The sequence below is a fragment of the Dipodomys spectabilis genome, unplaced genomic scaffold (assembly GCF_019054845.1).
Source record: "Dipodomys spectabilis isolate Male_0828 unplaced genomic scaffold, ASM1905484v1 ptg000006l, whole genome shotgun sequence".
Lineage (NCBI taxonomy): Eukaryota > Metazoa > Chordata > Mammalia > Rodentia > Heteromyidae > Dipodomys > Dipodomys spectabilis.
In genome coordinates this window covers 15,168,951-15,194,792 of record NW_024870683.1, presented here as the reverse complement: position 1 = coordinate 15,194,792, position 25,842 = coordinate 15,168,951, and the positions used below count along the sequence as shown (strand labels likewise).

The 25,842-nt window shown below is 40.7% G+C and overlaps 2 protein-coding genes across 4 annotated transcripts in view; one reads left to right on the top strand and one right to left on the bottom strand.

Annotated features, from left to right (window-relative positions):
- Positions 1-7,169, top strand: part of Abca1 (ATP binding cassette subfamily A member 1) — a 103,094-nt gene extending 95,925 nt beyond the window's left edge. For both annotated transcript variants that reach the window (XM_042698565.1, XM_042698573.1), the window contains exons 44-49: positions 171-312; positions 700-834; positions 1,718-1,821; positions 2,378-2,470; positions 2,997-3,240; positions 3,815-7,169. In XM_042698565.1, coding sequence (XP_042554499.1) covers positions 171-312; positions 700-834; positions 1,718-1,821; positions 2,378-2,470; positions 2,997-3,240; positions 3,815-3,955 — 859 coding nt within the window. In that variant the 3' untranslated portion in view covers positions 3,956-7,169. The remainder of the gene's footprint in view (positions 1-170; positions 313-699; positions 835-1,717; positions 1,822-2,377; positions 2,471-2,996; positions 3,241-3,814) is intronic.
- Positions 7,170-11,311: 4,142 nt separating this feature from the next.
- LOC122123800 (protein NipSnap homolog 3A) lies at positions 11,312-25,625 on the bottom strand. Of its 2 annotated transcripts, none has more exons than XM_042698300.1 (6): positions 25,541-25,625; positions 21,717-21,924; positions 19,522-19,680; positions 17,662-17,811; positions 12,013-12,099; positions 11,312-11,923 (listed from the first exon to the last, which is right to left on the bottom strand). In XM_042698300.1, exons 1-6 carry the CDS (start codon positions 25,601-25,603, stop codon positions 11,847-11,849), a joined length of 744 nt encoding a protein of 247 aa, XP_042554234.1. In that variant the 5' UTR covers positions 25,604-25,625; the 3' UTR covers positions 11,312-11,846. The 2 variants fall into 2 exon arrangements, with proteins under 2 accessions (XP_042554234.1, XP_042554223.1); XM_042698289.1 differs by having other exon boundaries at positions 21,717-21,927; positions 25,544-25,625.
- Positions 25,626-25,842: the final 217 nt, after the last annotated feature.

Below are 25,842 nucleotides of genomic sequence, written 5' to 3'. Positions count from 1 at the left end.
CAGTCAGGAATAGCTGACATCTTAGGAACAGAAAAGCTTCTAAAACAGTAACATATGTATGACTATCTTGGTGTTAGGCATAAGCAGACTTTACATGAACATTTTGTCCTGATAATCCAATTGGAATATGTCTAGATGCTGAAAGTGACTAGCTTTATTTTCCTTTCTAGCATCTTATCAAGTATCCACGAAGTACATCAGAACATGGGCTACTGCCCTCAGTTCGATGCCATCACAGAGCTTCTGACTGGGAGAGAACACGTGGAGTTCTTTGCTCTCTTGAGAGGAGTCCCAGAGAAAGAAGTTGGCAAGGTATTACGCACACCAAAAAGTCAGCTCGCCTCTTTGGGCATCCTGACACTATACCTTATGGCTTTTCTGCACGTGTCTACATTGGGCTATGTTCCCATGCTTCCTGCAATGTGAAGTACTAGCTCTTTGCAACTGCTTTTAGGCTGGGAAGTCATAGTGATGCGTGGGGGAGGGTAGGTCATGGATGTCCATTCTTAGGCTGGGGGCAGAGAGGGAGTAGTGCTCCCATCCAATGAATCCCTCCTCCCTGCTTTTGGCTTCCTAGCAATTGGTAGCTCATGACTGATCTAGTCTTATTCAGTGAAAAGATCTTTTGTGTGTAAGTGTAAGAAAACATGATAAAATGAATGAGCCAGACAGAAGCCAAGGTGCTCTTTATGTGTCTAGGTTGGTGAGTGGGCAATTCGGAAACTGGGCCTCGTGAAGTATGGGGAGAAGTACGCTGGCAACTACAGTGGAGGCAACAAGAGGAAACTTTCTACAGCCATGGCTTTGATTGGCGGGCCCCCGGTGGTGTTTCTGGTGAGTATATATGTAGGGATGGAAAATTGCTGTCCTGACGTGAGTGGAAAAAGCCACTTTTCAAAAGTCCTGTATGCCAGGGGCTGTTGTTGCATGATTGGTGTCGCAATGGTGAGTGGCCCACTAGAAATGGCAGAGCAGCCTTGGAAGAACAGAGGGAAGTTTTTATGATAGCACACACTGTGGTGTCCCTATTGTACTTTCAGATGCTCCCCACAAAGATATTCCAGGTGCTCTGCTTGTTGGTACCTGCTATAACTGGGACTGAGAGTGTATATATGATTTGATCTTTCTTTGGAGTGTTCTTTCTGACCAAGTGTATGGTGAGAAAGCTGTGTCCTCTCTCAAAAGATGGAGAGTGAGGACACAGCTTCAGAATCACCATTGTACCAAATGAACCATAGTTCCTTATACACAGATAAATGAATAGCAGATTAGTTGGGAAGTGACCCTTGATCTCTTTTGTAGAGAAGAGTACTGAACAAGAAGCCTTGGCTTCAATGTTATCCAAACATGTGGATCTGGGACTTCACTAAAACTAGCAAATGCAAGATAATAGGATAAGCTGGAGGGAGCTAAAATATATAGGAAAGGGACTTTACTCAAACTAGATCTTGATCTCCCAAGAGGTTTCAGACAAAAAGCCTTTTTAAAATATACTTATTGGCAAAAGAGGATGGTGACTCAGAGTTTTTAACTGCCTGCTTTAATCAGACATAAGTGACCTTGTTACAGATGAGTGAGGCTTACTCTTTTTTTTAAAAAAAAAATCCATCAAAAATAGAAGGTAACTTAAAAATTTATGCTGGTTTAAAATGTTTTTAGTATTTATAACCAGTATTTCTCCCAGTGAATAATAAAACTTGTTTTATTCTGCTTATAGGATGAGCCAACTACAGGCATGGATCCCAAAGCCCGAAGATTCTTATGGAATTGTGCCCTCAGCATCGTCAAAGAGGGGAGATCGGTGGTGCTGACCTCTCACAGGTGCGTAGTGGAAGCTTGGGTTAGCTTTTTCACCCTGTGTCCTTTAAATTTTCCAGTGCATACAGTCATTTTGTAAAAATTACAAAACAGAAAAGTTAGTAATAAGTTTCATCTGAAATTGTAACCCTTGGAGACAACTGTTATTATCATTGGCTTATATATGCTTGCAGCCTTTTCGAATGTCAGTCTACATACACGTGTGTGTGTTCATAAGCATAGAATACACATTTTCTTTTTTTACCTAACAATATATTGTGAGTGTGATCTCAATGATCAATATGTGTGCCCTCATTTCTTATAGCTGGATGGTATTTCATTAGGATATATCCTAATTTATTTGACTGTTCCCCATTGTATAGACATTTGTATTGTTTCTAGCTTATCCATTAATGGTAACCAACATTGCAGGGAGCAAAGACATCTTCATGTCTTTGCTACAGCTGGTACTATGGTCTTAGGTGTCTGAGGATCTGTTCTTTAAATGTTTTGATGTCATAATATTCTCATAGTTACAAGAGCCTCTCTCTAAAAGGAAAACCTCTTTCTGCTCCTACAGCATGGAAGAATGTGAAGCTCTTTGCACTAGGATGGCAATTATGGTCAATGGGAGGTTCAGGTGCCTCGGCAGTGTCCAACATCTGAAAAATAGGTAACAAAGATAATTTCTTCGGGATAATGCCTAGTGAGAAAGTTTGATGTTTATTCTTTTGTGAGCGCATAAATGGTGGCTTAGAAGTGAAAATGAAGGATGATTTCCTAGGATTATTAATTCGAAGCTGTGCTGATCAAATCAGTTTTAAAATTTGCTTGTGACGTTATGGTTAGGAGCTCTGGAGGCAACACATAAGGTTTTGATCTGACCCTCACCATTCATGACATGGGCAAGTGGCTAATACTCTCAGCTTTGGGTTTGTGTAACATGTTAGACCTCATGCATTCGGGTAGAGATGAAATGAAATTGTGCATTCAAGTGCTGAGTGTGCACACATAAAATAGGGGTTCAGCAAATGCTTAGTTGCTCCTTTCCTCAGAATCTATTTCTGGGTATGTCAGGGACCTCCCTTTTGTCCTGGTGCAGAGTTGGATTCTCTGGGTTAAGTATTCTTTTGATAAGTTTTCTAGAAATACTTCGTTTCAAGTGTGTTTCTCTCTCCTCCCTCCCTCTACACTTTTAGATTTGGAGATGGTTATACTATAGTTGTACGAATAGCAGGGGCCAACCCTGACCTGAAGCCTGTCCAGGAATTCTTCGGACTCGCCTTTCCAGGAAGTGTCCTAAAGGAGAAACACCGGAACATGCTCCAGTACCAGCTTCCATCCTCATTATCTTCTCTGGCTAGGATATTCAGTATCCTCTCCCAGAGCAAAAAGCGACTCCACATAGAAGACTACTCTGTTTCCCAGACAACACTTGACCAAGTAAGCGTCACATATCAAAAAGTAGCTTTACTTCTCAGGGTGAGGATTCCTGCCCACTCATTCCCCATTCTTCCCCCCCATCATAACCCCGGAAGCAGTTCATATGATCTGTGCTTGGATTCCTCATCCATTATAACTAGCTGGGCCTTTTACAAGAAAAGATGAGGCTCTTTTGAAAATTTATAGTATCAGTCATTATAATAACCACCACTTACTGAGTACCAACTATGAACCGGGTGCCTTATTCCACTTAGATAACCAAAAGTATAAAACAGGCCCTCAGTTAAGTATTTAGTAAATGTGTTCTTCTCTTTCCTGTAGTGAAGTGTACGTGTGCTACAAATAGATGATTGAGCAGTGATATGTTGAGGGGAGTAATAGAGATCATTTTTTCAGTGACTATTGATGTTTTTCACATATTCTTTTCTCACAGTGTTCCTGTCTATTTATATAGTTCTGAATTCCTTACCTGACCTAATTTCCACACAGGAAAAAAAAAAAAAAAACCCTGAAACTAGACTAAAGAAAGAACAAGTTGAGAAGTCTTCCTAAAGCCCCCTCTTTCTGTTGACAGGTATTCGTGAACTTTGCCAAGGACCAAAGTGATGACGACCACTTAAAGGACCTATCATTGCACAAAAACCAGACAGTGGTGGATGTGGCAGTGCTCACGTCTTTCCTGCAGGATGAGGAAGTGAAAGAAAGTTATGTATGAAGAACTCTGTTCACACAGAACGGCCGAAAGTGGGGAAGAGCTCGATCTTCCTGTGCCCCATGTCAAGTGTTCCAGAGGAAAGAGCTGGAAGGTTTTCATGGGAAGACATAAACTGGATACTGTACTGATACTATTCAATGCAATGCAATTCAATGCAATGAAAACAGAAATTCCATTACAGGGGCAGTGCCTTTGTAGCCTATGTCTTGTATGGCTCTCTAGTGAAAAAGACTTGAATTTAGTTTATTTTTACCTATGTGAAACTCTAGTATGGAACCCAGCGGACATATGGGTTTGAAGTCATATTTTTTTTTTGTTCCTGTGTATGTATGTATTCTCACTGGGATTGCAACAAAAATGCAGCAACTAATCATGGTCAATGATGAGCAAACTCAAAGGCTTACACATCCTCAGCCATTAAGGAATGCCAGGCCAGAAGAATGGGTTCCCAGTGACACATCCATTGCTGGCAATGAGTGTGCCAGGATTACTAGTGCCAAGGTGCTCAGAAAGTTTGAAGCACCATGGTATATGTATCACATTTTGGTGAAATTTTCCCTGCTCAAGAGTAGATCAACATCATTAACTATCAGGTGATAAACTGGTGCTGTGTGTGACTAAAGGCTGCTTTGATCTCTTTGGTGAGCTGCCGTGGTGGCTGCAATGTGTAAGATATGGATGTCTCTAAACACAGGATACATGGCTCCATTGTTACATTGTGCCATGTTTGGAGCCATGGTTCTCTAGGGTCATCCCTAGGGACTGCTTCCATGTCTTTAGATACCGGTAAGAAACCTAACAGCTGTAGCCCAACTACTGGAGCTACCAAGCTACTGAGGTCAGAGCAAGGGATGAGAGAGGTTGCATTCATGTGTAGGGAGGCTTATGTCTGTCTGTCCTGTTTGTCTGCTAACACGGTACACTGCATCTCCAGGTCTTTTTTTTTTTTTTTTTTAATTTGACAAAAGTGTGGTATGTCTGATTAGTCAAGACAATGAAAACAGGTTGTGTTTTGACAAAAATCTTTGTACTATGAATGTCATTTGGCATTTCAACTTCTTCAGTGACTTTTGAATCCTTTCAGGGGCCTCTTTGTACAAGCCTGTGGTGTACAGGAATCTGGCTACCCAACTTGCTTTGCTAGCTTGACTTTCCTAGAGTTCGCGGATTAGACTTCTGACTAGGGCCCGATGACTAGAAAACGTGAGCAAAATTTCATGCATGATATTTGAATTTGAATTTCTTTCAGGCCACCTAGAATGCTTATAATCTCAGTCCGTCAATCAAGTATTTTGGGGGAATATGTTATCACTGAACAAGTATAGATATGTGAAGGGATGAGGGGAAATTGTCAGTAGATTTTCTGTGCCACAGTCTTCAGATAATAATAATAATAATAATACTGTCGTTTTGGGAGCCCACTAAGAGAATACTGTCATCACCCCTGCCTCTGAACTTTAATTTTTTTGAATAGCCACAATGCAAAAGCCAAGAATGGGTTCACAAGACTAAACAATGAACTCTTCAAGGGAAAAATAACTGGTTGTAAACTTGAACATCACTTGTGCTTATGACAATTAGTACCTTCAAATCATTGACACTGCCGGGATTGAGACACCCCAGTAAATCCTTGACAATCTCAACATCTTCATCTCTTCAATCACTAACTTAACATGAAAAACATAAAAAGACTGCCACATGGAATGTTTTTCAGACTATTCTAACACAGTCTTTTTCTTTCTTTTTTATTTTTTTGTTCAACAAAACACTTCAAAAATATGACTGCACTAATGTGAATGTCACCTGTTTTGAGACAGAAATAAAAAATGAGAAGTTGATTATTGTTTGGCAGAGTTCAAGTGGTCTCCACATCATACTGATTTCCTCAATTTTTTCTAAAGTTTAAATATTAACTCTAAAGGTAGAAGATTTCAAATCTACTTCAATTTAAATTTACAGAATGTTCTTATCTAACTCATTGCTTGAAACAATGACTTAGAAATCACTGTGAATAGTTTTCTAAAATGATATTGGAAGCGTATTTCCAATAACTATTGGTGAGATCACTATAGTCTCTGTCATCATCAAAGATAATTGAATTGTTCCTATTTTTCAAAATCTAACTTCTGTTGCATTTCTTATCCTATATACTTCTTTGTTAAATAAAATCCATGAGCAACTCCTTGATTTAATTCCTCTCACTTTAAGGCCATTTTTTTTTAAAAAGACATGTCTGTTACTTAAAAATTAAACAATCCACAGTCAGACATTGACTTCATTAATATTGTTACCTTTAGATTACCCAGCTATATTTTATATTTTTTCCTGTGTAACCCTAATTTTGGTAGAATTTTTAGCAATCCTATTCTGAGAATAAATTTTCTATATATTCCCTGTGGAAGTATAACCATGTGAGTTTTGGAAATTCTCAAGGATTTAGAACTTTCTGTTTTTACATCTTTTGGGAACCTTGGAAAACTTACTAACTGTGAACAAGCAAAATACAGAAGAAAATAACAAGTCCTCTCTCTGTAAATAACCCAGCATAATTCTTTATTAAAAAAACACAAACAAACCTCAAACTACTGTATTTTGATATCTGTATGGAAAGTCTATGTTTTGTGACTATTAAATGTTAAACATCATTGATTCACTGTATAGTAATCATTGCTTAAAGGGAGGTGTCTGTTTTTTCTTCTTCTCATGGTTGTATATATCAGGTAAAACTTCTCCAAAGAGCTTTGTGCCATGTAATAGTGAACCACTTTAATACTGAGATATTAATTTGTACTCTTATTACTATTTACTAGTAGTCATGGAATACCATAGTAACATTGCTCTAATTTTTTTCCAAAATCACTGTACCTTTTTTTTTCTAGAATGTTTATTTCCCCAATAAGGGTTAGGCATGCTCTTATCTCTTCTTAAACTTGAGGTTGAAGCCGTTTTTGTGCTTTTTCTTTACCCTCGGCCCTTCATTCCAAGCACTTTATGCTGTCTGTAATGGATCTATTTTTGCACTGGAATATCTGAGAATTGCAAAACTAGACAAAAGTTTCACAATAGATTTCTAAGTTAAATCATTTTCATTAAAAGAACAAAAAAACTAGAAAAAAACATTTGTATGTCAGTGACTTTATATGACGTATTAAAAAAGCATATTTGTATGTTGTAATGGGTCACAAAATAAAGCTGTGACACTTCTGTTCGTCTATACTAGTCTGCTTTTGTGCACTTGTAGCACCATCTACTGATAAGGGGTTGTAAAGCCATGACAAAAGAAACAAAGGTCTCTCCTGGAGGGGAAAGCTGTTTCAATCAGAGGGAAAAAGTCTTAGAACAGGTTCAAATGTCCTCTGAATTACAAGGGAATTCAGGAGATGACTTGAAAGTACATGAATGCCTATTCTGTACTTTCATGATTCAGTCGAGATCCTAGATAACTGGGGTTAAGAAAGCTTAAGAGGTGTTTTTTAGTTGAATTTATTCTGCTTATTGATTATTATACTATAGAGACATCTGGAAATAAAACTAGTTAAATTTATTTCATAAATATTTAACTGGCTTGGAGGAGGCTACCAAAAGGCAGTCTTTCCAAAATACAAGGCATAGCATAGCATGTCTGTGAGTTTTTGCTGAAAGTGATGGTAAGGCTGAAGAGGCACAGGTAGGAAATATGGGAAGGGAACTCATACTGAGCCCATACTGGAGATGTCTCCTTGTGCTCCTGGGGTAAGGGCTATGCAGTTCACAAATGGTGCTCTGATGAGACTATAGAGATGCTCTTTTCTTCTCGGAGCACTGGGTCATACCTGTAATCTCATCTCAACCAGTAAAAGGCTGAAGACATGATGCTGTGTGCCTGTCATCCCACCTTCTTGGGAAACACAAATAGAGTTGCCATCCAGACTTACCCAGGGAAAGAAAAAGCAAGACTCTAAGAAATAACCAACACTGAGTTTGTCAGTTTTATATGCAGAGTAGTTGTTGAGCAAATACAAGGCCCTGAGTTCAAACTCAGTACTGCATAAAACATAGAGATTTCAAAACATAAAAAGTTTTTTTTAAAAAAATACAAAGCAAAAAATGTAAAAAAAATAAAGCAAAAAATAAAAAACATAGCAAAAGGGACTGCAGGTGTGCTGCATTGAGTATATGCCCAGAAAGGGCAAGGCCTTGAGATCAAACCTCAGTACCACCAAGAACAACAAAAATAGCAGAAACACTTGGCTCATGCCTATAATCCTAGCTATTCAGGAGGTTGAAATCTGATGATCTTGGTCTGAAGCCAGCCTAGGCAGTAAAGTCCATGAGAATATTATCTCCAGTTATCCATGAAAAAGGGAGGTGCAGAGCTATGGCTCAAATGGTTAAGAGTGCCAGCCAAGCGAGAGAGGTAGGCCCTGAGTTCAAGTCCCCAGTACTGGCACAAACAATAACAAGACCAACAAAACAAGAACAGAATGGGTCTTAGAACAGGACATCTGCTTATCTTGGAACAAGTCCCTTTTAGGAGGTTTGGGAGTCCTGGTTCCACTGTGATCCCTTCAGGACTGTGGGAGAAGTCCTGATCAGCCCTTTTGCTGGGGCACAGATCTGAACTTTGTGGGCAGAAGATTCTTGACTTCTGAGTGTGTCTAGATTCCTGTTCAGCATTTGCCTCACAAGGAACCTGCCATGGGATGCTACCTCACTGGAGATCAAGGAGAGAAGGCAGAGACTAGAAGGCATTCGTGGGGGAGAGAGCTTATGCAGTTAGTGTTAGAAATGAAGAAAATAGTTCCAGAATAAGGAGAGATTGATAGCAGATTTAGGATCAGCTCGGCTAGAATGGAGCTAAAAGAATGTTTAGATGGAAGTTGAGATGAGATTAAGGTAGGAAGAAAATATACTTCTTCTGAGTCATATAAATAAATAAGAAAATGAGAGGTTTTGGTTTAAAAACAACAACAAAACTGGTCCTGGGGCTTGACCCCGGACACGGGTGCTGTCTCAGAATTTCTTTGGGTAGCTCAAGGCTAGCGCTCTACCACAGAATACTTTTCGCTTTTTCTGAGTATTTTTTTTATTACTTTAATTTTTTTTTTTTGGGTCCGGTCGTGGGGCCTGAACTCTGGGCGGGGGCGCTGTCCCTCAGCGCTTCAGCTCAAGGCTAGCGCTCTACCACTTGAGCCACAGCACCACTTCCGGCTTTTTTCTGTTTGCTTATGTGGTGCTGAGGAATCAAACCCAGGGCCTTAGGCATGCAAGGCAAGAGCTCTACCACTGAGCCACCTACCCAGCCCTATGAGTATTTTATTGGAGATAAGAGTCTCAAGGACTTTTCCACCCTGGCTGGCTCTAAAACACAATCCTCAGATCTCAGCCTCGGGAGTAGATGGGATTTTTGACTTGAGCTTCCAGGGAGTCAGGGCAATTGAAAAGCCCCTATCTCAAGTTAACCAGCAACAAACAAACCAAAACCAAAAACAGCTGGTAGTGAAGGTGTAGGTCAAATGGTAGATCAGCCTCGAGTGAAAGAGCTAAGGGAGCATGCTATGGCCCTGAGTTCAAGCCCCAAGACTGGTGTGCAAGCACCAATCTCTCCTACCCCCCACCCACTCTCTCCCATTTCTCCCACCATGGGGAAAATAAAAGCAAAACAATAATAAAATGATAAGAGAAGGAAGAAGAAGAGAGGGAAAGTGTAGCTTTAGAAGACGAAACGATTGTGGCCTCATCCTGCAGCAAGTGAGAGTGAATGTGGGAGAGGTTATCCTCCCTTGGCTCTGACCATGCAGAGCAGGAGGTAAGGTGGGGGAGATGAATTTGAACTTAGTCGGGGATATGAACCTCTGCACCAAGTCTCTTCTGATTATTTTCATCTTTCAGTGTAGTAAGAGGAAAGTTTATCAGTTGGGAATGACGATGGGGGAGCAGGTGTTGGGAATCACCTAAGAGACTGGAAGAACAAACCAATTACAGAAAACTGAAGGCTAAGAAATGAATCTGGAGAGATAAATTACTTTCATCTTTAAATTAGACCTCTTGGAAGGCAAATCCTTGTCATGTCAGATTCTGGAGAAAGGTAAACCTGGCTGGAGCTAACGATGGAAATAAGCCATAGGAGTTCAATGAAGGGGAGTTCCCTTGTGCTTCTTCATGTATCATCAAAAAGATCTAAGAGGAAAGCCCTCTTCCTCTGATGCTCAAAGGCCTAAGACACTGCTACATTCTGAAGCAAAGTGTTAATCATCGGTAGTATTTTAGAGTTCATTAAAAGTTTTAACTTAATTAAATCTGAATTCTGAATTGGTAATGTTTGGGTATGTGTGTATAGGGTAATGGAATAAGTATCTGAAGGGCTTTGAGCCTGAACTTCCCAAGGACTAGGACTCAGCTGTCTCAGCACATCCATGTAGCCTCGAGACTGGGTGCACATGGTTGGTCTTGTGCAGCCATCCTTGGCCATATGTCTCTTTTGTCTACAGAGGACATAAACAGGGACCACTGAAGGACAAGGAGGAAGTGAGGGGGTGGTACCATTGCTGGACAGTCGGCTGCTATTGGAGCTCAGGGTGACGACTTGCTGCAGCCGGCAGACAGAATGTGAAGCTGTGAACAGATCAAAGATGGTGATGCTGTGCTGAGAGTCGATGCTGGGTGAAAGATGTGCTGTTATGCTAAGGGCTGCTGATGCTGTTAATGCCAGTGATGAATCTATGGACAGAGAGCTTTGAATAATCATGACTTTCTTTTCCACCTTGCCCGGACATCTTTCCATGGCCTGCCTGAATCAAAGGAGAACCTGAGGAGAAACCTTGGTAACATGAGATGTTAATGAGTTACTGAATTCCTAAATATTTCATATAAATGTGAAATGTCTCTAGACTCTTTGAACTTTAGAGGCATGGAAAAGAACACAGAAGCTTGTGCCTGTGTGTGTCTGCCTTCCCTGACTAATGCTCCCCAGGGAGCTGAGTATGAAACCTAGTTTTAGAAGGTTGAGGAATTCAATAGACTGGGGATTCAAGAGATTTCAAGGAAAATTCTAGAACATCTGAATCAGTATGAAAGAAATTTTCCTTCTGGGGTTACCAGCATGCTATTTTTATGCTATAACTCGACATTTACCATAAAGCTGGCAAATTATCACAGTGTCACTACAGCAAGACAGTAAGACCTCTACAAAAGAGAATATAAAAATGAAATATGAAATATTTCCCATGAACTATCATAGTAGAGATGGCTGTTTTTGTTAGGGCATTTCCACAGTCACACAGATTTGTTAAACACAAATGTCTCAGGAACTTTGTGAGTGGCCCATGGAGAAGTCAAAATTATTAAATTGTAAATGAACATACTTCAGCAAGCAAGTCAAGTCTTCTCTAGATTTTTAATGCAGTGATCTAATTACAAAAGATCCAAGTAGATTAATGTAATTATTAAAGTGAAAACCATAATGAATACAGATGATACATATGAGAATACACTTTTTCCAAAGTAATGTACTTGGTCTAACCACTTTGATGGAAATCTCAGAAAAATAAAGCTGATGAAAAGATACTGCATGTAAATAATTTAAAAATATTGCCAGGCAAAAGAAGGTAAAAATCACTATTTGAATATAGAAAATGACATAAAGGATTATCAAAGTACAAAGTATCACAGGAGAAGAGAAGCATTTCTAATGTATAACAGATACAGGGGGAAATGAACACAGCTGTTCCCTGAAGTGACTGGTGATGACAAGAGAGAGAGGGGGCTTTAAAAAAATGGAAGGATCCCAGTGACTTTACTTACTACCTCCTTCAGATCATAGGGAAAACAATCCTCTTGGGAGAGCTTAAGCACCATTCACAGACACATCTTAATGTCAGGTTAATGCAATGCTTGGTATTTAGATAGAAAACTATTTCAATGGTGAAAATGATGTAGGTATCAGAAGCATATTCTGCTGAGTCTCCAGGTAGTTGACGCTTTCCCGAACTGGAAAAACATTCCAGAAAAGGCACATAAAGTTACTGGCTGAAACAGATTTGTTCTAAAAACAATCTATGCCTAGTGAAATAACTTACCAGCAGCCACTACTCGGGGGTCCTCGTGAGACTGGTGTCTCCCTGCAGCACGACTATCCGCGTTCTCATTCCACCAAAGAACGTGAACTGCACAAATACACCTTATTTTTAGATCAATTTGTTTACAATTGTGTGTGTGTGTGTGCTGGTCCTGGGGCTTGAACTCAGGGCCTGGGCGCTATCCCTGAGCTAAGGTCCTACCACTTGAGCCACAGCTCCACTTCCAGCATTTGTGATGCTTAATTGGAGATAAAGAGTCTCACAGACTCACCTGCCTGGGCTGCCTTTGAACCATACTTCTTATATCTCAGCCTCCTGAGTAGCTAGGATAATAGGAGTGAGCCACAGACACCTGGCCTAGCATTGTGTTTAGTTTTTAAATATGGGGTCAGAACTTTGGGAAAAAATTGTGCACATTTGCCACGCCGACCCCAGTAGAGTCTGCTTAGCATGGGAAACCATCTATCAGACCATGATAGGGGCTTCGAGACCTATCTCTGAGTCTTGGGACTTCACCGAAGTCTACCTCAGAGAATGGGGCTTTACAGAAACCTATCTCCAAGTTTTGGGACTTCACCGAAGTCTACCTCGGAGAATAGGGCTTCTAAGAGGCCTACTCCTGGGAAAAGGCTGGAAAAACCCCTGGGAAAAGATGTGTTTCTGCCTTTCTTCACTGCATAAGAGTGCCTATTAATCTTTTACTGCTTCTACTGCTCTTTGTACTTGCTCATTGTCAACGTTCCCTTATTCAAAGCTCTTTCTTAAGAGTGTTGACGACTCCAATATCTGATGAGTGTCTTAAAAATATGACTAACTCACCAGAGTTAAGTGCTAACCTAAAACCCCTCTTATGGAGGCTAGTAGACAAGTCATAAGTAAATATTGGGGGTTTCATGATGTCATTTCAGCAGAAGGAATTGTTTGTAAGAGATTTACAAGAAGCTGTAGGCGCGGCTAGAACAGAAGGAATGTATGGCAATTGCTGAGATAACTACTTAGGAGAAAGAACTTCTTGTTACTCTCTTTCATTTACTAAAAGACTTGCTAGATGTAGGCCTCGGTGACCTTGCTATTGAGGAAAGAACAGGAAAGATCTTATGGGACAGTTAAGGCCTCTATAGAAATAAGGTAATGGTTAGTTGATGACAAAACATCGAAACCCATTATATTTCTTAGAGATAAGCCGGAAACAAGTGCCTATCAGGTGACCAGCTGGTGACCACCCAAGAAAGAAGCCCTGCAGCAAGATTGTGTAACCTTTTGCCCTTTCTCATGGAGACTTTTGCTATAAAAGTTTGTTATCCTCTGCATTAAATCGCACTCAGCATCCACTCCTAATGTGTGTGAGTTGTCTGTTTGCCATCTCCCCACCTATTCCAGGTTCCTCCCTTAGGTGTCCTCCGTCGTCCCGACAGAACCCGGTCCGCGGCACACATTAATCAAATGAAACCAAAGGCTGAGGGGAAGTAATATAAAATAGCTAAAACAAAATTAAGATGAGGTGCACATTTCATTACTTCCTTCTAGACTGTCTCATTAAAACAGTAGATTATTAAAAAGTTGTGTTTTCCATAGGAAATTAATGTAGAAAACCAAAAAGCTTATCTTCACTCTTTGTTAATATATAACATTTTTCCTTTAAAAGAAATGACTAAACCAAATCATGTTCTTACTACACATTATGCTTACTACCAGTTAAATATCATCAATGTGATAATATTCTGTTAATGTTATTTTTTGATAATACATATAAACATTAACCTTGTACATATTAATGGAATTTCATGAGATGCTGATGTTACATGTGTGTGTGTGTACATGTGCATGTGTGCATGTCTGTGTGTATGTGTGTGTCTGTTCTGGTCCTGGAACTACAACTGAGGGTCTGGGCACTGTTCCAGAGCTCTTTTTGCTCAGGGCTAGCACTCTACCACTTGGGCCTCTGCTCCACTCCACTTTATGCCTTTTGGTAGTTAATTGGAGAAAAGAGTCTCATAAAGGAAATGGCACTGTGGCTCAAGTAGTAGAGAGCTTGCCTTGAGCTGAAGAGCACAGGGACAGCTCCCAAGCTGAACTCTAGTTCAAGCCCCAAGACCCACCAAAAAAAAAAAAAAAAAAAGGAAGATTTATGCTTAGTCAGGCACCGGTGGCTCTTACCTGTAATCCTAGCTACTCAGGAGGCTGAGATCTGAGGATTGCGGTTCAAAGACAGCCCAGGCAGGAAAGTCTGTGAGACTCTTATCTCTAATAAACCACTAGAAAACTGGAAGTGGCACTGTGGCTCAAGCGATAGAGCGCTCACCTTGAGCTCAAGAGTGCAGGTACAGTGCCCAGGCCCAGAGTTCAAGCCCCATGACCGAACAACAACAACAACAAAAAAGTCTCATATACTTTCCTGCCTGGGCTGGTTTCAAGTCAGGATCCCCAGATCTCAGCCTTCTGAGAAGGTAGGACTCTAGGCCTGAGCCACTGGTACCTAGCAATAACACTATTTTTTAAATGGTTATATGAATTTGTTCTTATCTACATAATATCTTTTCTTCCAGCCCTTTATTGATAGTAATGCATATTATTCCCAATATGCTTTTATATATACTTATTTTTTAATAATTAAAATTTACGATGCTAGCCAAAAAGGTTGTAGAAAATACATAAAAAAGTAAGAGACAATTCTAATTTTATTACCCTCAAATAACCATGTTTTTCTATTTTGTTGTGTTGTTCCCATATTTATATATTGATGTGTGTACTTATGTTTATACATCTATACTCTCATAGTATGTATGCTTATATATAGAGAAAATGTATATATATATATATATATATATATATATCTTTTTTTTTTTTTTTTTGTAGGCCATGGGGCTTGAACTCTGGGCCTAGGTGCTGTCACTCAGCTCTACAACTCAAGGCTAGCGCTCTACTACTACTTGAGCCACAGCACCACTTCCGGTTATCTGAGTGGTTTATTGGAGATAAGAGTCTCACGGACTTTTTTCTGCCCAGGCTGGCTTTGAACCGTGATCTCCAGATCTCAGCCTCCTGAGTAGCTAGGATTACAGGCATGAGCCACCGGCACCCAGCTAGAAAATGTGTATTTTTTATGTTTATATATTTATACCCACACAGTGTATGTGTGGCTGCTTATATAAAATACAGGATGCATGAGAGGCATACATATTTCTACTTGTGCATTGTGAGCATATACATTACTCAAATGGGGTCCTGCCACATTGTTTCTAGTATTTTCTTATTATAAACAAAGCTGACATACACTTCAATACAGCAGCATCTACATGTGTGCCCATAATAATGACATGGTCCAAGACAGTGACTAGGAACATTTCCTGGGGGTTACTATGTCCTAGGCCTAGATTTAAGTATTCTTCATGTGTTAATTTATTTGAGCCTCCTGATAGTGTAGGTGGTAGGTTACTATTTCCAGTTTTATGAGTGATGTTACTAAAGTTTAATGAAGCTAAAGTAAGTTACCCAAAGTTTACGAAGTTATGAAGTGAGGGAATTGGGATTCAAACTCAGACAATGTATCCTCTGCATTGTATCATTTTTGTATTGAGAATAAATTTATGTTCAAAAAGTCTACACACATTTTTGGTATGTTTTTCTTATAAAAAATATCTAATGATATATCTATATGTATCTTCATTCTGGAAAAATTAAGATAGAAGCTTTCAAAACCTTTAATTTTGTAATTCAAATGTGTCTACTTTATATTTTACATCATTTCAAATGTCTTGTGCATGTGTGTGCTTACATGTGTGGGCCTGTACTTGCTGAGCTAGTGCTGTATCAATACAGCCAGGCCTCCAGTTTTTCTTGGAAATTTCTTTCCTGTGCAAGCTAATGCTACACATTCATGAATATTTCCTAGAAGTAATTTTGACAAGGACAACAAAAATAAAAGCTTTTTGTTTATATGGTCAAATTTTTGGAAGGGAAAATTAAGCCAATGTGAACACTAAATGAGTACTTTTTTCTGGACAACTTTTTTTTTTTTTTGTCGGTTATAGAGCTTGAACTCTGGGCCTGGGCGCTGTCCCTCAGCTCTTCAGCTCAAGGTGAGCGCACTACCACTTCTAGTTTTCTAGTGGTTTATTGGAGATGTGTCTCATGGACTTTCCTGCCCGGGGTTGGCTTTGAACTGCGATCCTCAGATCTCAGCCTCCTGAGTAGCTAGGATTACAGGCATGAGCCACCAGCGCCCGGCTTCTGACTTAACATTATACCTATTTAGCTACATGTAAACTACATAAAAATGTTATTTAATTATTGCATTAACCTGCATCTTCCTTAAGATACATTAATAGCTACCTGTACATTTTTTTTGTATAAAGACTCAGTTTTCCTTTTGCTTTGAAGTTCACATAATAGTGATTTGGGGTGTGTGATAGTTGAGCTCTTATATAATAAGATCATCAAATTAATATTTTCAATAGTTTAATTTTGGCTTAGTTTCATGTATGCTATTATGTAGGTTCACAAATATCCTAACAATTGCACAACTGCATGTTTTTACACACTGAATCCATAATGCATTTTAATTTTATTTTAGCATGACATAAACATCAAATATTTTTCTCTTCTTAACCTATTTTTTATCTTGAAAATACATTGCTTATATATTCTAATGATTTTCTTTGATTAAATGGCTAAGACATAATTTCTGGATAAAGATCAGGAGCCTGGCTAGGTGTCAGTAGCCCAGGACTATAAATCTAGCTAGTGAGGGGGTTGAGAGTCAAAGGATCATGGTTTGAAGCCATCCCAGACAGAAAAGTCCACAAGACTCCATCTGCAAAATTAACCAGCAAAAGCAAAGGTAGATATGTGGCTCAAATGGCAAAGCCAGCAATCAAAACAAGTGTGAGGCCCTGAGTTTAAACCTCATTACCAGAAGAAGATGAGTTATTTGCATGTGTCAGGCTTGGATCTCTGTTGAACATTCAGGTAGGGAAGTTGAGGAAATAAATGGATACAATGACTCTTTCAAGTATTTTAGTAGCTCTTCTTAATCATTTAAAAAACCTAGATAAACATTATACACATTTTTAAAAGAATTTGGCACAAAACCTCAGAAATTCTTACTGTAATTTCTTTCCATTTTAATAGTTAAGTGCTCCAAATATATTTAATTAAAAATTAATGTATGTATCTAAATATATTTAATTAAAAATTAAAGTATATATGTACGTATCTATCTATCTAACCAGCCTATTCACTCATACAGGGTGGTATAGATGATAGTATCTATGCAACATTACTAGTAGTAATGGGTAACTTTTGTTCACTTGGATTTCCATATATTTTTAGCATATAGTACATTTTCATTCATAAGTTATCCCTCTAACTCAAGGAATAGTATTTTTGGGGGGAAAATCAAGGAAAGTGTATTTAAGAAGAAAAAAGAGATTAGAAATAATATTTTCTTAGTTTCTGTGTCTAAATAGAACTTCAGAATTTGAAATAGACTATAGAAAGTATTAATATTCTAAAAATGAAACAGCTATAAATTAGTTTTGTCAAATCTCGATGTTGCAAAGAAACTTCAAAAATTTTCAGTAATAATGAAAAGATATAATGCAAAAAAGAGAGAAAACTAAACTAGCACACAATTTCATAGAAATGTACCTCTGTTGAGCGCTCCATATTCAGTGTGGAAAACACCAATGAGTTTAGCATAGCCTAGATTGACATGAGCATTAATTGTCCTTTTAAACGCATCCCCCCACAGAGCTGGACCTCCTGGTTTCATCTGAAAAGTAGCCAGTTCATAGACACCTGGAATAGGGAGTAAAAGAATCATTTTACAGAAGAGATTCCAGCAATTTTAAGTCAGTTTTGTCTCTGGAGGTGAAGGCTAACCTTCTGCACACATATTTGAAGGATCATGTTTATGCAGTTATTTTTTCTTCTTCTTTTTTTTTTCGGTTGGTCGTGGGCCTGAACTCTGGGCCTGGGCGCTGTCCCTCAGCTCTTTAGCTCACAGCTAGCACTCTACCACTTGAGCCACAGTGCCACTTTTGGCTTTTTTTTTTTTCTTCTGATTATGTGGTGCTGAGGAATCAAACCCTAGGGCCTCATGCATGCAAGGAAAGTGTTCTACCACTGAGCCACCTTCCGAGCCCTTTATTATTTTTTTTACTTATTCTTTTTGCTTGCTTTTATGTTTAGAAAGTTCTTGTCCATGTTAAGTCTTACTTTTTAAATTTCACAACAGAAGGAAAAAGACATAGAAGCTGTATCGAAGCTATTGTGTGAAATGTTTTTAAACTGTCTACTCTGTTGATGTAACAGATATTGAGAATTTATAGTGAAATAGGATTTTTGAGTCTCTTAAGTCCACTAGATAAGAAATTAATAAGAGAAATATCTTCTGATTTCTTATTTTTCCTCTCTTTCTCTCCCCTCTCTCTCAATTTTGATAGGACATATTTTATTTTTTGAAGGAAAATAACCTGAAAAGAAAATTTGTAGGTTAGATGGTTTTTTGTTCTTCTTTGTTTTTCTGATACTACATCCTAATATCTAAACAACACTTGAAAAGCTTTTTACCTCTAGCCAGAAGTATGGACTAGATGGAGAGAGAGAACTAGGATATAAGTAGATGAAACAAGAAATAGGAAAATGCAGAAATTCAAACTTCTTATAAATCTAAAATAAAGTATAGAATAAGTAATAAGAGGAATAAAAATTATAAAAAAAATTAAAACTGGTTGGATGTTAGAGGTCCTTTACATCAGTGAGAAGTAAAATCAGCAATAAGATCTAGCTTAAGGAATTATTATCAAACAGAAATAAGAGAGAGGAAGATAAAAATGCTAGATTATAGTAACATAGCTTAGCAGTTTTGGTTCATTCCCACCAATTTTTACGCAAAGATAAACCTAATGTTTGAGATTAATTACAAACTAAGTGTAGTGACTTCCACTTATAATCCTAGCTATTTGGGAGAGAAGATTATAGTTAGAAGTCAGCCAGGGAAAAAGTAAGAAAATGAAAAACAGGGCCTGGGAGGTGCGTGATTATCATCCAGCTACTAAAGTATAAAGAACAGGATCACGGTCCACAGTAACCTGGGTTAAAAAAGAAGACCCTATTCAAGAACTAATGAGAGCAAAAGCATAAGGAATATGACTCACGTGGTAGAGCACTTGCCTAGCAACGGCTAGGTCTTAAAGTTATCATTTGGAGAAAATATTTTATATTTAAATGATTACTTCTATATTATATAGGTATTTTTCTACAGCATAGCTCAGCTTTACTAATATATAAAGATCTCAATTTGGAAAATTTCTTCAAATTTAATTCCCAGTTATTTTTTTAAGGACAAGCTAAGAGCTTCCATTTGGTTTCATATCAACCATCCTTGTAGGCTACTTTATGAAAAAAAGGATTAGGTCCCCATCCCTAGTGGAACATTAGTTTTTCACCACTTAAGGTTTAGCATTTTGTTCATCAAAACAAAAATTAGTTAGGAGGGAGACTTACCTTCTTTTGGAGGTTTTCCTAGTTTGCACCAAGGGACCAGATAAGTAATCTCACTCTCTTGTTTATCAATGAGAGGTAAATTTGGAAGGAGGAATTGTTCTTGCCATTCTTTATCCTGAGCCAAGGCTTTCCTAACTGCAGTTCGATGAGCAAAGTTATCTATGGGAGAAAAGCATTAAGAAAAGCAAAAAGAAAAACAATTCAACTTCAAAGAAACTGTATTTCTCTGGATTTTATCCAGTGCAGCAGAATTCATCCACAGCATTTAGGAATACTGTGGAGATAGTTTGGGTCCTGGCCTCAGATGCCCTGGCAGGTCCAGAGCTACTGATTTCAGAGTCCTTATGCAGCTCATGGGCCAGAGGTTCATATTACTGAAACAAATATTGTATTTCTTTTGTACTGGTAGGTGGTCAAGCCAAATAGTTACTAATAGGAATTTATGAGACTAATAGTGAAAATTGATACGGTTTATGTTGGGGATAAGGAGTAACATGAATCTTACATCTTAAGTGATATATCAGTACATTTTAGATTTCCTGGAAAGTCATATTGTAACAACTTGTCTATCAAAATTCTAAGTTGTGTTCTATTACATGATGGAAAATTCCTCAATTTGTCCATGTTAGGTAGGGAATGGTAGATTATTTTAATTAATTTAATATATAGTGAATTATTTTAGGAATGTTAATTTTGACATTGATGATCAAATCCTAGATGAAATTATTGAGTTCTTTGGACACTGTGATGTGGATTGTTAGGACTAGACATAGGGTTATCTAACATCGTAGGGATTTTTGTTACTGGTTCTCTTTCCTCCAGGATAGGTAGCTTCAAAATAGGAAGAAGTTTCTCTAATTGCTTCTCTTTTACCTTCACAGAGTAGTATGACAGATTTCCTTGAATATCTGAGGTACAAAATACAAAAAAAGTGGTCTTTAAGCATAAGAGAATTTTTAAATCCCAGAGTTGAGTGAGCCATAAAACTTGACTATCATCATTTACTTAAAACCTCAAATGTGTGAATTTTGTCTAACAAAAAGATAGTATTTAACCCTAGCTCTGTCCAAATTCCTTTTTGTGATTTTTGTGCACTTGGGATTTTAAAAGAAGTGTTTAAGTTTTGCGTAAACCAATTTTCCAATAAATGATCCTAAGATTTGTCTAGGCATTAAGGCTAAGAACTGATAGTTTACTCCTGTAATTCTAGCTACTTAGGAGGTAGAGATCTGTGGATCATGGTTTTTAAGCCAATCAGGGCAGGAGAGTGTGAGATTCTTATCTCTACTTAACCACCACAAAGCTAGAAGTGCAGCTGTGGCTTAAGTAGTGGAGTGCTAGCTCTGAGCAAATAAAGCTCAAGGATACTACACAGGTCCTAAGTTCAAGCCCTCAGATAGATACACACAGAGAAAGTATTCTGCAAATTTTGTTTAGCTCACCATTTAAGGACTTGATACATGAGATTATATATTCCCATTGATGACAATTTAATAATTTGAGCAGTGTTGTTCTGGACCACCAAGAAGAGTAATCAATGTATTAATTTTACTCTTCTGGTGTTATATTGATTTTGTGTGTGCATGTGTGTGTGTATGTGTGTGCGCCAGTATTATAGCTTGAACTCAGGGCCTAAGTGCTCTCCCTTACTTTTTTCTCCCAAGGCTGTGACTCTACCACTTGAGTCACAGTCTTGATTCTAGCTTTCTGGTGGGACTTGGAGATAAAAGTCTCATAAACTTTTCTGCCCAGGTTGGCCTAAAACTGTGATCGTAGAGCTCAGCCTTCTGAGTAGTTAGAATTACAGGCGTGAGCTCTGGATATCTGGCTCTACATTGCTTTCTAATAGCTATACTTCATTAATGAGTATCTATAGTAATACAGAATTCAAGAACCATGTGTTGGGGGCTGGGAAGGTGGCTCAGTCGTAGAGTGCTTGCCTTGCATGCTTGAGGCCCTGGCTTCGATTCAGCACCACATAAACAGAAAAAGCTGGAAGTGGTGCTATGGCTCAAGTGTTAGAGCCCTAGCCTTGAGCTGAAGAGCTGAGGGACAATGCCCAGGCCCACAGTTCAGGCCCCACAACTGGCAAAAAAAAACCCCAAAAACAAAATGAACAAACAAAAAACTTCGTGTCATGTAACATCCAACAGAACAAATATACCTGTATGGAACACAAACTGTGTGATGCATACCGTATTTCCAGATATGAAATACTGTGTTCATTCTGCCTCCAAACTCTACACTCCAATATCCAACCAATTCAGAGTGAGCTGTCCGAAGGTGAACATTTTTCTTAAAATTTTCCAGGAACTCATTCATCTTTGAGGATTTAAGATAATAGGTCCGAAATTCATAGAATGTTCCATCATTTTGTCTGGGGCCTGTAGCAAAGAATGCACATGCCTGAAGAGAGATAAGGTAAACTTAAATATTTTGGGAAAGGTAGGACACGCAATGTTCAGTTACAACCACATCTGAGTCTAGAAACAGGGGACACACAGTAGATTGAAATATATATGCTGTACTTCTACTGGCTTTCCTTAGACATATTTATGTAGAGATGTCAATAAAGATAACCACTACCCAATACTGAATGTATAGCTATTGTGAACCAGCAGGCATTCTCTTTTAACCACATATTTATGAGTAGATGTTCATTAGAGGGTGTTGGTGTTCCAATGTTGTTCCTTTATCTGAGAACAACAATTGGGATTATTGCAAATTTTGCAATTATGCAGTAAAAATTTTTACTCGATAATGTATTCATCTGAATGAACTTTACTAATTCTGTTTGCATGTCTTTTGGCAATCATGATAAAAGTATGTTTTACCAGAATTTTCTTAGGTTCTTTAAAAATCAGAAATTGCTGCTAAAGTCAAAGAATCTCCTATATTGAGTAAATGCAGAAAATTCACTGATTAAAAGCAGATATGAGATGTAACTAATGTAAGACGATGCTATGTGTTAACTGCATTGTGATATAGTGGTAAAATACACACAAGCTGAAAAAGGAGACTTCAAGCAGAACTGTGTTAGTCAGTATTAGTTTCAAAGACAGATGCAGTATCAAGGTCATCTTTAAGCCTCTAATGACATCAGGTTTTGCCATAAATTATTCTCATTAGGAACTGCTTCACCATAAATTATAACACAAATTGTGTGTGCGTGTGTGTGTGTATACATACACACACGCACACACACACATATGCCATTCTAGTTTACAGATCCATCTAATGTAGGTTAGGTTAGCATGCACCCATTTCCTGAAGCTAATGACTCCAGAAAAATCTTTTAAAGCAGTTTTTGGTATCTACAAAGCTGTGGTCAAATTTAGGGCTTACTTTCACTACCTAGTTTGCATAATGAAGGTATTAGCTTTTATTCTGATATATTTTGTCTACAAAACACAGTTATATAAGTTTTACCTTGTAGTATATAAATCTTAATGTAACCATGTAATTTGAGTTTATTCCATTTGGTGTCTTACTGTCCCAAATAAATGAGCTTGTCATCAAAAACAATCGCCATTGGTAGGCACTCTTTGTGTTTTAAACTACATCCTGATAGATTGTTATTAGAAGAAAAAAAACAACAAACCCTGCCTCCTACCTATAGTTTTTAAAGACTGTGAATAACATAAAAAAATGAATCAATGGGCATATGGAGCAAACTTTGCTCAGGTTGACTCAAGTAATCTGTGTTTGGAAAGAGACATAAATGGCTAAATAGGTACTTTTTTTTATTATAATCTTTCCCCGGATAATAATATGAGAACCTACAATGAGAGATAAGGACAGGGGAGATACGGGCAGAGGTTGAGAGTGGGATCGTTTTGTTAACAAGGCTAAGAACCCAACCGAGGCAGAAGTCACCAATGTCTGGCACTCCCTTATTTGTTCTTTTTTTTTTAATTGTGAAAATACTGTACAGAGGGGTTACAATTACATGGGCAAGATAGTGAGTACATTTCTTATCAAGCATTGTTGCCTCCTTTGTTTCCCCTTCCCATCTTCCCGCCCTCTCCCCCCACAAAGTTGTAAAGTTCGTTTTTCGACATAACGACTTGTACTTCTCATTGTTGCAATGGGTCCACCTGTATCCCTATTTAAACGGTTTGTTTTTTCCCTTTCCCTCCACAAAGTATACCAACATCAAATACAGTGAAAACAGGGGTTATACCGTGGGGGAGGGACATACAAAGCAACAAAAAAAAATCATCTTATAAATATGTTAGAAACAATCACATGAAAGAAAAAAACATTTGAATCCTTATCTTAGGATTCATTTCGCCTAACATCAACTTATCTGACCTTTTCTGCTTGACTCAGACATATACTAGTTATTGCAAATAAGGGAAACCATGGGACCTATGTTTCTTTGGGCCTGGCTAACTTCACTTAATATAATTTTTTCCATGCCTTTCCATTTCCTAACAAAAATGGGGCAATGTCATTCTTTCTGATGGAGGCATAGAATTCCATTGTGTATATATACCACATTTTCTTGATCCATTCATCTACTGGGGGGCATCTGGGTTGGTTCTATATCTTAGCTATAGTAAATAATGCTGCAATAAACATAGTTGTGCTGGTAGCTTTAGTGTGGTCTTGTTTGTAAACATTTGGGTAAATGTCCAAAAGTGGGATTGCTGGGTCATAGGGGAGTTCTATGTGGAGTCTTTTGAGGAACCTCCATACTGCTTTCCAGAGTGGTTGAACAAGTGTACACGCCCACGTTTCAGTTCTTAATAATAATAATCCATGGATAAGAAACGTGAGCATTCTAAGTTCAGAAAACCATCGGCTAGGAGGTTACTAACTCTTGGCCTGGGCCACTGTGGTGAGGATAAGGACTGCAGCTCTCAGCAGGCGAGCGCCATTATTAGGCAGCTGCGTCCACCAATCGCCAAGAAAGCGCCTCTCCGTGGGGAGGCGAAGGCCAGCTTTGGGTTCACTTTACAGACAGACACTTCTCTTTCAGGAGTTTCCTTCTCAGCTGGGGTGGGGGTAGGGATGAGCGGTCCGGGAGCCCCCGGGACGCGCCCTCCACCCCGGGACGCGCCCTCCCACCCCGAGACGCGCCCCCCAACCCCGGGGCGCGCCCCACCCGGGACGCGCACGCGCCCCCACCCCGGGACGCGCTCCCCCCACCCCGGGACGCGCCCCCCCCACCCCGGGACGCGCTCCCCCCACCCCGGGACGCGCCCCCCACCCCGGGACGCGCCCCCCCACCCCGGGACGCGCTCCCCCCACCCCGGGACGCGCCCCCCCACCCCGGGACGCGCTCCCCCCACCCCGGGACGCGCTCCCCCCACCCCGGGACGCGCCCCCCCACCCCGGGACGCGCTCCCCCCACCCCGGGACGCGCTCCCCCCACCCCGGGACGCGCCCCACCCGGGACGCGCGCCCCCCACCCCGGGACGCGCCCCCCCACCCCGGGACGCGCTCCCCCCACCCCGGGACGCGCCCCCCCCACCCCGGGACGCGCTCCCCCCACCCCGGGACGCGCTCCCCCCACCCCGGGACGCGCCCCACCCGGGACGCGCGCCCCCCACCCCGGGACGCGCCCTCCCACCCCGGGACGCGCCCCACCCGGGACGCGCACGCGCCCCCCACCCCGGGACGCGCCCCACCCGGGACGCATACGCGCCCCCCACCCCGGGACGCGCCCCCCACCCCGGGACGCGCACGCGCCCCCCCCACCCCGGGACGCGCGCCCCCCCCACCCCGGGACGCGCCCCCCCCCCCCGGGACGCGCCCCCCCCCCCGGGACGCGCGCCCCCCCCCCCCGGGACGCGCCCCCCCCCACCCCGGGACGCGCGCCCCCCCCCACCCCGGGACGCGCCCTCCACCCCGGCCACTCCCGATCCACGATCCGCACGTCGCTCCGCGCGCTACCCAAGCTGGGGACGGCCTCGCGCCCCGCCCCTTCTACTAGGGCCCCCCGTACCCCCCCCCCGCTCCCTCCCGCCCCACGCGGCCCCCCTCCACCCCAGGGAGCCCGCTCCCCCTCCCCCACCTGTGGCGCGAGCACCCGCGCGGCGAGCGCGCTGGTCAGGCGGCCGCGGAGGGCGAGCATGGCGACGCCGGAGCGCCCGGTCTCCGGGGAGTGACTGGCCTTCTGGCTTCCGGGAGGGGGCGGGGCGGGCGGTGGGCGGGGCCGGGCCTGGGCGGGGCCTGGGCGGGGCTCTCGGAGGGTCAGCCCCGCCCCCCGTCATGGCAGGGATGCTGTGGTCGCTGGGATATGCGCCCTGGAGTGTTTGGTCCCGTCAGATGCCAGCGGGGACGGTAGATCTGACCCGGGCAGCTTCCCGGGCC

What these genes read in the sequence shown, in the direction of transcription:
- LOC122123800 (XM_042698300.1), bottom strand. Translation starts at nt 25,603, where the DNA reads ATGCTCGCCCTCCGCGGCCGCCTGACCAGCGCGCTCGCCGCGCGGGTG. An exon ending in AGGAAAACCTCCAAAAGAAG is followed by an intron (nt 17,812 to 19,521) that starts GTAAGTCTCCCT and finishes TCCCTATTCCAG; the next exon opens with GTGTCTATGAACTGGCTACT. An exon ending in CCCCCGAGTAGTGGCTGCTG is followed by an intron (nt 11,924 to 12,012) that starts GTAAGTTATTTC and finishes ATGTTTTTCCAG; the next exon opens with TTCGGGAAAGCGTCAACTAC.